Source organism: Dermacentor variabilis, chromosome 4 (genome assembly GCF_050947875.1).
Source record: "Dermacentor variabilis isolate Ectoservices chromosome 4, ASM5094787v1, whole genome shotgun sequence".
NCBI classification, from domain to species: Eukaryota; Metazoa; Arthropoda; class Arachnida; order Ixodida; family Ixodidae; genus Dermacentor; species Dermacentor variabilis.
In genome coordinates this window covers 235,717,123-235,729,606 of record NC_134571.1, presented here as the reverse complement: position 1 = coordinate 235,729,606, position 12,484 = coordinate 235,717,123, and the positions used below count along the sequence as shown (strand labels likewise).

General features: G+C 43.9%; 1 protein-coding gene across 5 annotated transcripts in view; it reads right to left on the bottom strand.

Moving 5' to 3' along the window:
• Nucleotides 1-12,484, bottom strand: part of LOC142580215 (nitric oxide synthase-interacting protein) — a 249,724-nt gene that overhangs the window by 218,936 nt on the left and 18,304 nt on the right. For all 5 annotated transcript variants that reach the window (XM_075691116.1, XM_075691115.1, XM_075691113.1 and 2 more), the window contains exon 2: nucleotides 4,773-4,884. In XM_075691116.1, coding sequence (XP_075547231.1) covers nucleotides 4,773-4,884 — 112 coding nt within the window. The remainder of the gene's footprint in view (nucleotides 1-4,772; nucleotides 4,885-12,484) is intronic.

Genomic DNA, 12,484 nt, shown 5'->3' with positions numbered 1-12,484 from the left:
ATAAATTTCGCAGAAAGTTAGAGAGCAATTGTTCAATCACACATCATCACGTTTGCCATAGATTTTACCATTAAGGAGGGCAATACTATTACTTCGACAGCAACTATGAAGTGATATCCACTGATTTGCACTCTCTTATTGACGCGTTAATGTCGCTGGTAGGAGAGCATGGAGCGCTTTATGCGATGTAGGAAAGTGCTCTGCCCGGCATAGCAACTGATTTGGCGGCAATTTTACCCCCTTTTCATCTTTCTACATCCTATAAAAGAACTAAAGTCATTTTTGTTGTCACAGTTTGGGTAAAATCACCGAAGCGGTGCCGGTCCTCTGACGGCTGGCTACCTGACTCAAGAAGTCACATTCTCATTTAGAGGAATTGTCAGTCAATTATTTGATTGCGTTGATTAGGTGAAGTAAAACATGTGGTGCCGACGTTTTTTTGGTTGTTTGTTTTTTTTCTCCTTGGAGTCAATGCACGCCGCATGCGAATGCTGTTTCCGCCCGTTTCGAATAGGTAATTGGAGTGGAAAATCTATATTCTACATGCCTGTTTTCTAGCTTAAATTACGTCTTGCCAGGTAATTAAGTCATTATTCGCTTCTATTTCATTTCAGTACTTCCTCGGAATGGGCCATATGCATATTCCCACTAGCATATAATAATTTGTTAATTGTGCGGTACACGTCCCGAAGCGATGCATGACCTCTGAGTTATGCCATAGAGGTGGGCATCAGATAAATTTGGAGATTAGGAGGAATTGATTTCTTTTTTCTTTATTTTTAGGGGGTGGACGGGGATGGGCTGGGCTGAGTGGGTAAAACCCAAATATGAATACGGCACAGCAACCCTTGCCACGGACAAGCGATGCTGTTCCCGTCGTGGGGAAGTGACCAGTCCGTGCGTTGGACAAACGCGGCCGCGATATTCATACCGGCGGTCATGAGGCCGGCCCGGTGTCGTCTGCCCACAGCATGCCGGTGGTCGGCAAATGGGCTCGCCATTTGTAAAAGCTAAGCCCAGCCCAAGCCAGACTGCTGTGGTCGGGCCAGTCTGCTTATTAACTGACCATGGGCGTCAGCCCGATCAACTGCCGAGCCCCCCACCCCCTTTTTTTTTTGCTTAGGTCATGCTACCCCATCTTAGCTTAATATGATTATGCGGTGCAGCCAACGACTACTCAACTGAGTGATTGGCCGCTCAGGAGTTAAAGATTCTGGGATGACTCGCAAAATCGAAAGACACCAGAGGTGTTTCCATTAAACGCCTTTCCGTCGACTTGCATGATGAATTTCATGTTGTTCGGTTGCTGGTTGCCATGGCACTTCGGCGATAAAAATGCTGTCACAGTGCAGGATAATTCCATTTCAGCAGTGCACTTTGGAAACTAGCCATGTCACGGGTACTGGAAAAAGAAAGACGACGCATCGTAGATCTATGCCTACAAAACTATTCTCAACGCATTATATCAGAGATGACAAAAAGGCCACTGAAAACTGTAAATAGAATCGTCCAGGCTTATAAGAAGGATGGGAGAATTGCGCATGCTCCCCCTAAAGCCCGGCAAAGAGTGACCATTGTTGCGGCGGCTGCTGCAAAGCCGACCTCCACCGTTCGAGAAATTAAGAACAGCCTCAGGCTGGGTTACGTCCCTGACATGACTATCAAGCGTCTCCTCTACGCTCCAGCCTAATAAAGAGCGCGAAAAAATGACTGCATTTTTACCCTCATCACTTATAAAAAACATGCTAAGTGATTTATGTGGTGAGAAGCTTGTTTCTGTTTATGTATACTCATTAAGCAGGCTGTTCACAAACTGTAGACGGAACCAGCTGAAAAATGCTCCAGTTAGTGAAGTGCGGCTTCCCGCAATGCAACCTCGGGCAATCAGTCACCTGGGTCTAGCGAAGTGTACTTTACAGCAAAGCAAGAGGTGGCGCACTCCAGCGCTGTAGCAGACAACACGAAGCACCTCCCCTGGGTCCGTGTGCGCCTGCGCCGCCCTACCGGACGCACTGGCGCCCCGCAGAGCGTGGCCACGGTGAGCCGTGTTCACCCTAAGAGTGGACGAGGCTGTACATATATAGCAGGTAATAGCCTACACACCAGAAGAGCTCACCAGACTGACTGGTCGGCTGGTGGTGACTGTCTCTTCTAAGAATGGGCCGGTTGCACCTTAAATCCCTTTGGCGATCCATCGTTGGCAGGAACGAGGATTGGAGGGTGCTCACGTCACCCATGTCGCATTCCCCTTTTGTCGCGGCAGCAGTCTTGGTGCAGTGCGCCACCGGATTTCTCAATTTGACCCACAGGAACAGATCCACAGTTTCATGGAACTTTACAGGTTATCAGTCACAAGGGCAACCACTTCAGGAGAATGAGGGAAGTGGGAAGGGGGGGAGGGCGCCCATTGCCTCGATTATAGGCACGCAGTGTGGCACAACAGCACCCCCGCTGCCAGACAATGCATCAAGAAGTTGAGCTATCCAACGCGAATCGGACCATTGGATGCACTAGTTGAGCAACTTCATTGATTGATTGGAGGGATAGGCTTTGCTGCTCTTTCCGCCGGTAGACTTCTCTGCTGCTCGGCCCTATGAAGGTCTGTTGGAACAACTGGGAATCATTTGTAAAAGCCAGAGACAAAGGGACAGCATGCAAGATCCCGTAAATCTTTCGACAACATGCAGTTAGCTTTCCTTGGTGTCACTGTAGACTGGCTCAACGCTTGGGGAGGAATTAACATCAGCAGCAGCTCGCTGACTACAGACAGACACACAGTGCTTTACAATGGATGTGCTATTCACTGGTGGAACTCTCACACTACTGCTTGGAGGAACTTCACTTCAGTTTCAGATGGACGCACTGGAAATTGGCTAGGCCAGTATCGGCAATCAGCAGGAGCACAGTACCAGATTTCCGTGTGTAAGCTCTATGAATGTGAAAAGAAGCTTCATTTTCAAAGATGTTTGACATTTCCACATGAGAAAACAAAGCGTGAAGACATCAGTGAGGATCCTGCGGTATCTAATTTTTCTGTGACAGTCAGCGACAACGACATTGCACGCTTCCAGTCTGACATGGATGCCATTGTTAACATTGCGGGGCATGTTGCTCACACTGCTTTGAAGAAGGTTTCATGTTCTGCTTGCTTCAGCAGATTAGATTCAAGACGTTCTCTCCTGCAGTAACCAACGTGACATTGTTACTTTGCAGGCATTTTCTTTGCTGGAAGAACAGACCAACATCGAGACTTACAAAAATTGCCCTTCCACATAGTCTCTTGCACTGGGTAATTCACATGGCAACCAATGTTGTCTTGACCAACTTCTTCGGACTAAGAAATGATGGCACCCAGGACAATACGCAAAAGGCCACAGCACGGAAGGCAGCACCGCCGAAGAAAAATTAAAGTCCTAACGCAATAAAAATGTTACTACAGAGTAATTGCTTGTGTCCTTTGGTTTCTTAATAAAGGGGTTAAACTAGCTACAGAATGCTTCACTTGTGCTTAAAAAGGCTTCTCAAAGACATGGCACAGCATTTTGCACCCATTACAGGCTTGCAGAACAACAGTAGAAGTGAGCACGATGCTCTGAAATAGCGGAACACAGTGTCTTCACGGACCCTCGGAGTGACGTCATGGAACCACTGGAAAGGCCATAGTTTATATAGGGGGTGTTGGCGGAGCACGATGGTGGGCGACGTGAACGCAAAGCAGCTGGCACCATTTTGTGACATGCTGCACCAACTTGCGATGTTCTCCGAGCTTTCGCAATTGGTCTGCGGGTGTGACACGCCATGCAGTAATGGCGAGAGATACAAGCGCATGTAGGCCAACTTTTCGCACCGTCTTGGCATTGTTCATTTAAGGGGAACTTAGCAACACAAATGTCACAATTATTCTGTGTGGAAAATGCTGTCCACAATGCAAAATTTCGATTGTTATGACCGATATGCAGTGAATAACATAGCATTCTATATGGATTTTTTTCTCATAGCCCTAATGCATAAGTTGATAATCTTAAGTCAACTCATTGTTATAACTGATATATTGTTATATGTAGTATTCTTATAAGTGGACTGTACTGCAATCGAATAAACATTGACATCTCAAGGTGCTCTGCACACACTTTGTGGTGGCCTCGCTAGATGGCGCAGCATGTTCAGTGGGAAGTGCGAGAACCTGCATGCATATACGTCTCATAAATAATCTCTGTGGCTGAAATATGGTATGTCACTACATTGCTTCAATGCCAATTGCATTAGCGTTGACATTCATCACGAGATGGGTTCTGTGAGAATTTTTATCGTACAGTTTGGATGATGCCAAATGGAGTGATTTTACCTCATTTATTTTCAGGGTTTCTTGCTGTTTACTGCGTTGGTTCTTGTACCAAGTGATGGTTAGTCTTTTCTCTGCGTCTTTTTCAGGCTGCTTCTACAATACCAGAAAATTGCCTCAAGACATCTCACATCTTTACTGCACAGCTCACAATGACACGACACCTTCGGCAGGACCAGCTACAAGGAAGCCAATAGCACAGGCTGGTAGCAGACCTCCTGAGTAGCCATCGTCGGTGGCAATCCTCGAGATAATTAAGCCACAATGTGTCCGAGCCTTAGCCCACTTTTCCTCTTAACGCAACTATTATTCCATTAGAGATTACCAAAAAGATTGCCCAAGATAATGAGTTAAATGAAGCTTCCCAAGTATCAGAGATAAGCAAAGGCTTGGTGGCCTCCTCAATAGCTGAGCACATAATTCAACTCACGGCGTCTCTCTTCTGTTGAGCTTCGTACTCCTTGAGGAGGCGTGCATTCTCCGCCTTGTGCCGGATTATGTACTCCAGGATGCACTCCTTGTCATAGAGGTAGCCATCGGGCCTGCACCACAATAGAAAACTTGGTGGGACTCAGCACGTTCTGGTTTGTCCTGCGCTGCAGCCCACATCCAAACACACAATGTGCAGTTTTCCCTGGAGTGACACCATGTGTTCTGGTTGCTCTAATAGTAAACAATGAAGTGGGATTGCCATGGTCTTCAGGCACATTAAAAATTAAATTATGGGGTTTTACGTGCCAAAACCACTTTCTGATTATGAGGCACGCCGCAGTAGAGGACTCCGGAAATTTCGACCACCTGAGGTTCTTTAATGTGCACCTAAATCTAAGTAGACGGGTGTTTTCGCATTTTGCCCCCATCAAAATGCGGCCGCCGTGGCCGGGATTCGATTCAGGCACACTCTTTAGATGCGACGAATAATAATATTGAACTGGTCAACACACGCTAGGAGAGTATTCACACAAAGCCATGCCTAGAAGTAACCAACAATTTACCTTTTCAGTTTTTCCTTTAGTTACAATTATTACCTTTATTTAACTGTAAGTAAGGACAAGTAAAATTCTTATGCTTTCCTCATAAAGGTGAGTACAAATGGATTTAAATGTTTGTGCAATAACACCTTGAGATTACAAAGCGTCTGCCTCTCCTTTCTCCTATGCCATACTGTGCCATTAACATGGCATAACTTGTCTAGTTTTATTTGCACAAAGTAGGCCACAGTTTCAGCAGGTAGTGATAACACCATACAGCATGCTCCAGACATAATTGTGACATAAATATTTGGAAAAAGTTATAAAATCAGCCTCTAACTTGGAGGTGTTAGCCTCTAACTTAGGGGCCCTCTATACATTCCAGAGTGATCCCTACGTACATTCAAGAATGTACAATGCTATTCACATCATGCCCTGATTAGACCAGACTCTTCGTTACACAGTCAACGACCACATTTAACAACTCTTGGACACAACAGGCGTGTTTTGCGCCAAGCGATAACTGTGACTATCGGGTGATAAATAGCCACCAGCACAAAGTGAAACAATGTATGTGTGACAATATAAATGCCTCAATTTAGGCAAAGCACAATATCATTGAATCAGTTTTGCCATATCTGCTCCTATTTTTGTTCCCTTATTTGCTCCTCAGGCTAATGAGCCAAGAAATTATCAATGTACTGTATTTTTTTACTTTATTTGGGCCATCCAAAAAATAATGGAACACATCTTATAAATATATTTCTTATAGCTTATATGTTACACTCATGGACATATATGTCCCTATGTACCTATACCTGCCAACCTGTGAACATTAATATTTGTAATGACCAGCAAGCATTTTCTAGAAATTTGCTCTGAGCATGCACCTTTTGTGGGATACATACAAACTTTACTTCGCAGAAAGCTAGGAACAGCAGAGGCTGAAAAGAAATTAATTGTATTTAAGTATTTTCTCAGACTTTGCTGTTGCGAATTTCACGCCCTTCTTATCCTAGTTATGGCACTCTTTGGCCAAATATGCCCTTGCACCATTAAAACCCATCAGTGATCATCACCACCTTCAGGAACGTGTCTGAATAAACTTTGTCAAAGCATTACCTTCGAGATGCTGCCCGATCTCGGAGGCCATAAGATCGGCACAGGTATTATCACAATTTGTTTCTTTGTACGAACATTATGCCATCTGAGCGACCCCCATCATTCAATATCTTTAAAACTTCTTCGCGAACAGCATGTATGTTTTGTACAATTTGACAACACATTTGTAAAATAGTAGAACAAGCTCAAATTCATGCACTTTACGAAAAATTCAGGATAGTTGGCAGGTATGTAAGGGTAATTAACATTTACGTGGGCTTCCGAGCTGCTTCCTCCACGAAAGAATTTTTTGTGACAAAGAAGCACAAGTGAACATTGTAAATGTTGCAGCAGGTAAACCTGCTGTCTTCAAGCTTTGAGTTGGTACAATATGTTGGCACCTCTTTCGAGCAGGAGCTTATTGCCTTGTTACTTTCTTTGAGCTGGTAGGAGGTGATAGCTCATCATGAGGCTGACACCCCAGTTAGCTTTTTACCTTGTTACCTTCTAGTTGGCAGGAGGCGATAGCTCATCACGAGGCTGACACCCTTGGAAGACCTTCATTTCGTCTGCCAACGTTATGAAGATGCTCCCTTTTTGCTCGGCATACCCAGTGCTTTCTTTTAGAAACATTTTTACGAAGCTCTCGAACTTCATAACAGAAAATATTTCTAGTGTTATCCTAACTTCCGGTTGTTTTCACAGGGGAATGATCTTTATTTCCGTGTGTTGCACGCCGGAAACCGCTGTGAATCACTCAGTCCTCTACGTCTCCTTTCATCTGATGACCCTTTAACTGCACGCATTGCTTATGGGAACAAAAATTACGACATTTTTGGCTGACACACATTCCCAAACATTCCTGGTTTCTTTGGTGGCTTAGAATGGTCTAGCTGCCCTGGTCGTTCTGCGTTAATTTCTGAACCAACATTGTCAGTGCTTCTTCTAAGAATTGCACATCTTTGTCAAGCACTAAAACATCATAATCATTGCTGTCATGAAATCTTACAGAATCTCTGTTTTGATATGAGAAATTTTTGCTGTTTTCCAGCCATACTTTGCAAAATAAAACTTTCATTTGAAACGAAACTGGCCACACGTAAAAGCACAAAATTTACAACTTTCTTCATTTGAAGTGGCACTATAACATGAAAAACATCACCCTCAAGCGAACACCTCGAAGTAGTATTCGGTGTTCCATTATGGTACACTGGGACATATATTTCCCGATGAATCTTTTTTAATAAAAAAAGGTAGTTTCCATTTGTTTACATGAAAGAATCTTGGTTTGCTAAAATTCCATAATCACTGCACTTTATATCTCACACATTACCTTCCGTGATTGATTAGAAAAAATCTGCAAAGCAAGTACTTTATTGGTCGACGGTGAAGAGTCTCTCTATGGCGCAACCCCAGCAATGTTTCTTCAGGGTTTGGTCACAGCGCTGCTAACCGAAACAAAATGGGTTGATAATGTAAGCTCACTAGTCGAGTAAATTGGCACCAGTAGGTTCCTAGAGGGAAACATATTTATCGAGGCATATTTCAAGTCTGGGGACACAAGTATCCTATGTACGTTAAGGTGTTAAAACAATATATAGTGCTGTACATCTACATTACACTTCTCTCCTTCAACGAGCACAACACCAAGTGCATATTTAGACTAATAGCACTAACATAAAACTTGGACATGAGAAAATAGAAGGGACCAACATGGCTCTGACTTTCAACTCGTTTATTCTTTTTGGAAACAAATGCTTTTATACAATTCACGGAAAAAGCACAAACACGAGTAACAATTGAAAAAAAGACGAGAAAATCTAAGGATTAAAAAAAGTCGCAGTTTCGCCTAAAAGGCGAAGCATCGATTGCGATGGCAAATTAGCAGAGAGCCATACGAACTAGGTATGGTACTTTTACTGGCCATACGAACTTGTGAACATTTGCTTCCTAACTAAATTAATAAGCATGGTGACAGCACACACAGCAAACATGAACACATCACACTCAATGACTGTGGACACTCGCTGCCAAAACGCTGCCATGAGGAAACGTGGCAGCGACAGTGAGCAAAGCCACATTTGTGTTGTCTATCACTTCCATGCACACTGAGAGCCAAGAACTTACAGCCCGTACAAAGCTACGAGCCACCGTCGCACCTATAGACTGTGCACTCAACACAGATCCCTCTCAAGATACGACCGCACAACCGTGCGCAGCCACCACATACGCAGCTGCAGCCGGAACAGAACGTCACCCCCTCCCTCCCCTCCTTCCTGCAAGGCTAGGTGCCTCGCGCGCCGGGAGCGCCTCCCTTTCAGGCAGGCTGAGCAGCGATCATCGGCTCCCCTCACACGCTTTCGCCTGCACACGCTTTCACACACAGCACAGTGCATGCGTGGGGGCATTATTGCCCTTGAAGAACCTCACGGCGGCAGAAATGCGCCTGGAGTGTCCATATAACTGCTATCACAATAAAACTGCAAGCAATATACAAAGCACCAAAATTCAACATGATATGCATACGTTATAGTGCAGCCACATCCAAGGTTTAAAAACTTGAATGCATATTTTTGAGTGGGCATGTCAGAGGGCCACCGGTCAACACCATGGCAAACCCATTCCTGCTTTTTGCGTAGATTCTACTCAGCTTGACTGGATCGGCACGCATACCCAATGGAGCGATACGTGTCACCACTGCCAGACTTCACAGAGTCTGCGAGCCAAAACTGCCGCATTACGTCGACACTTGGATGGCACCTCCCCCAAGTTCCACGGACACGATCTATATAAGAAGCTCATCGTACGCTAATCACTCATTTATTTATTTATTTATTTATTTGTACATACTGCAGTCTATACAGACCAAGCAGGTGGGCTTATTTCTGCAAACACTCATGTAGGACAAGAATAATATATGCTCTTGTGCTAGACATATAGAACAGAAAAAGGAAGAGAGCAAAAAGAAACGAAAAAGTAACAAGTTTGCCTTTTTGTATTGCAAAGAACGATATTCACACCATCAGAAAAGTGCACTGGGATAGTCAATATCACACCAAAATAACAAGTTCTCATCAGAATAATATGCACTTGCATAGGCGATAGTAAAAATAACATGAATAAAAGAGGGAAAAATAACATTCCCTATCATTGTGCAAAATACATGAGTAGTGCCTGCTCAAAATTATCAGCAGAGAAAATTTCTGAGGGTAGTTATTTGTGCATACTGCAGTCTATACAGACCAAGCAGGTGGGCTTATTTCTGCAAACACTCATGTAGGACAAGAATAATATATGCTCTTGTGCTAGACATATGGAACAGAAAAAGGAAGAGAGCAAAAAAGTACGAGGAAAGAATGAATTTTTAAACAGGTTAGTGCGTGCATGGAAAGGGAGCAAGTTGTGAGCGTGACGGTGTCAAAACGCGCGTGACAGGTAAGGTTGAATGTATATTCGTCCATTAAATTCAAGCGACTTGTCGTACATCGTGAAAAGAAATTTTAGTCGTGCCACAGTTCTTCGTGCTTCTCAGGTAGGGATATAATTTTCGGTCATTAGTTGTGACGGCGAATCAGTGGACCTAACTTGTTGAAATTGAACCGTACTGCTCGCCTCTGAACCATTTCAAGCTTATGCTTATACTTTATGTAATAAGGGTCCAATACTATTGGGTTTATTCTAGTTTTGGCAATATATAAGTTCTGTATGCTAGAAGTTTTAAATTTGCAGGTGCTGTTCTCAGTTTATGACGCAGAAAGCCAAGCTTTCGAGAGGCGGATGCACAAACGTTCGCAATGTGTTTCGACCACGATAGAGTGTTGGTAATCGTTGTGCCTAGATATATATATTCCGAGACTTCCTTTATTTGTGTACTATTGATGCAATATGGAAATGCCATAGGTTGCTTTTTGTTCGTGACACGAAGTAAGACAGTTTTGTCAGCATTTAGGGTCTTAGACCAGGTGGTGCACCATTCATTAAGTCTGGCTAAGGTAGTGCTTAACTGAACTTGATGATCACGGCAAGTAATCTCTTTAAAGACAAGACAATCATCTGCAAACAACCTGATTTTAACGTGTGGATGAATTGTGCTAGTTATATCATTAACATAGATTAAGAAAAGGATCAGGCCAGTATGCTTCCTTGAGGTACTCCGGACGGAACTGGTAATGCAGTAGAAGCATGGTCGTTATCGTCTACAAACTGACTACGGTTTGAAAGGTAGGCTCTCATCCAATTTATGATAAACATAGGCAGGCCGAGCTTAGTAAGTTTTCCAAGAAGTTTACCACGAGGAACGCGATCAAACGCTTTACTGAAATCAAGGAAGATCAACTTGTCTGGAAGAATCAAGCGTTACAGCGCTTTCGTGAAAAGTTGTTAAAAGTTGCGTAGATGTCGAAAGTTTCTTTCGAAAGTCATGCTGAAACGGACAGAGCAAGTTGTTACTTTTAAGAAAATTAGCCGTATAATGAATGATGATGTGTTCTAGTGTCTTACAGCTCGTGGATGTCAACGAAATGGGACGATAGTTTTCAATGCTTAGGCGATCACCCTTCTTGTGGACTGCGATGACACGAGCCACACGCCAGTCATCATGTAAAGTCGCTGTGCTCATAGATAAAGAAGGGACGGCTCTTAAGATGTGTGCAACAGGCTCGGTGGGCATGTTCAGTGGGCATGTCAGCGGGCCACCGGTCAACATCATGAAAAACCCGTTCCTGCTTTTTGCGCAGGTCAGTAATAATTCTTCCACAGTAAAAACTAGCAACCGTTGCCTGGCCCTGCTGGCGTGCCCCAAAAGTGCCTGAGTGGTGTACCTGTACATACAGGATATTTTGGTTTCATTGCTGACACTCTGTGGTGATGTCGAGGCTAATCCCGGACCGAACACTGTTACTATTGAACTGAACACTGCTGCTATTGCAACTTCTGGGTGGTCAGAAGAGTATGCAGGAAAGACTGGATGCAATCGAGGCAAAGCTTAAGCAGGTGGAGAAATCAGCAGCAATAGTAGAGGTAGGCATGAGGATCAGATATGGAAAGAAGAATTAAAACGCTCGAAAGAAAGTTGACATTGAAGACAGAAGTAGGAGAAATAACCTAATTGTGTTTGGCATTCATTATATATCATCATCATCACCATCATCATCATCAGCTTGGTTACGCCCACTGCAGGGCAAAGGCCTCTCCCATACTTCTCCAACTACCCCGGTCATGTACTAATTGTGGCCATGTTGTCCCTGCAAACTTCTTAATCTCATCTGTCCACTTAACTTTCTGCCACCCCCTGCTACACTTCCGTTCCCTTGGAATCCAGTCCGTAACCCTTAATGACCATCGGTTATCTTCCCTCCGAATTACATGCCCTGCCCATGCCCATTTCTTTTCTTGATTTCAACTAAGACGTTTGTTCCCTCACCCAATCTGCTCTCTTCCTATCCCCCTTAACGTTACACCCATCATTCCTCTTTTCATAGCTCGTTGTGTCGTCCTCAATTTAAGTAGAACCTTTTTCGTAAGACACCAGCTTTCTGCCCTGTAGGTGAGTACTGGTAAGACACAGCTATTATATACTTTTCTCTTGAGGGATAATGGCAACCCGCCGTTCATGATCTGAGAATGCCTGCCAAGCGCACCCGAGCCCATTTTTATTCTTCTAATTATTTCAGTCTCACGATATGGATCCGCGGTCACTACCTGCCCTAAGTCTAAGTAGATGTATCCCCTTACCACTTCCAGTGCCTCACTACCTATTGGAAACTGCTGTTCTTTTCCGAGACTGTTTTTTCTGAGTTCTCTTCCGACACTGTGTGTTTTCTCGTTTTTCCTCTTTTGTTATCGCTTTTAACACTGTTCAGGAGAAGAGGTGTCGTGTGTACTTCATCTTGTACCTCCCTCCCCCCCACTGTAACGCCTTGGCCCCCACTGTGGGTTCCCTAATAAATAAATAAAATAAATAAACAAATATTACATTAGTTTTCTGCAGATTAATTTTTAGACCCACCCTTCTACTTTGCCTGTACAGGTCAGTAAGCATGCATTGCAATTGGTGCCCTAAGTTAATAAG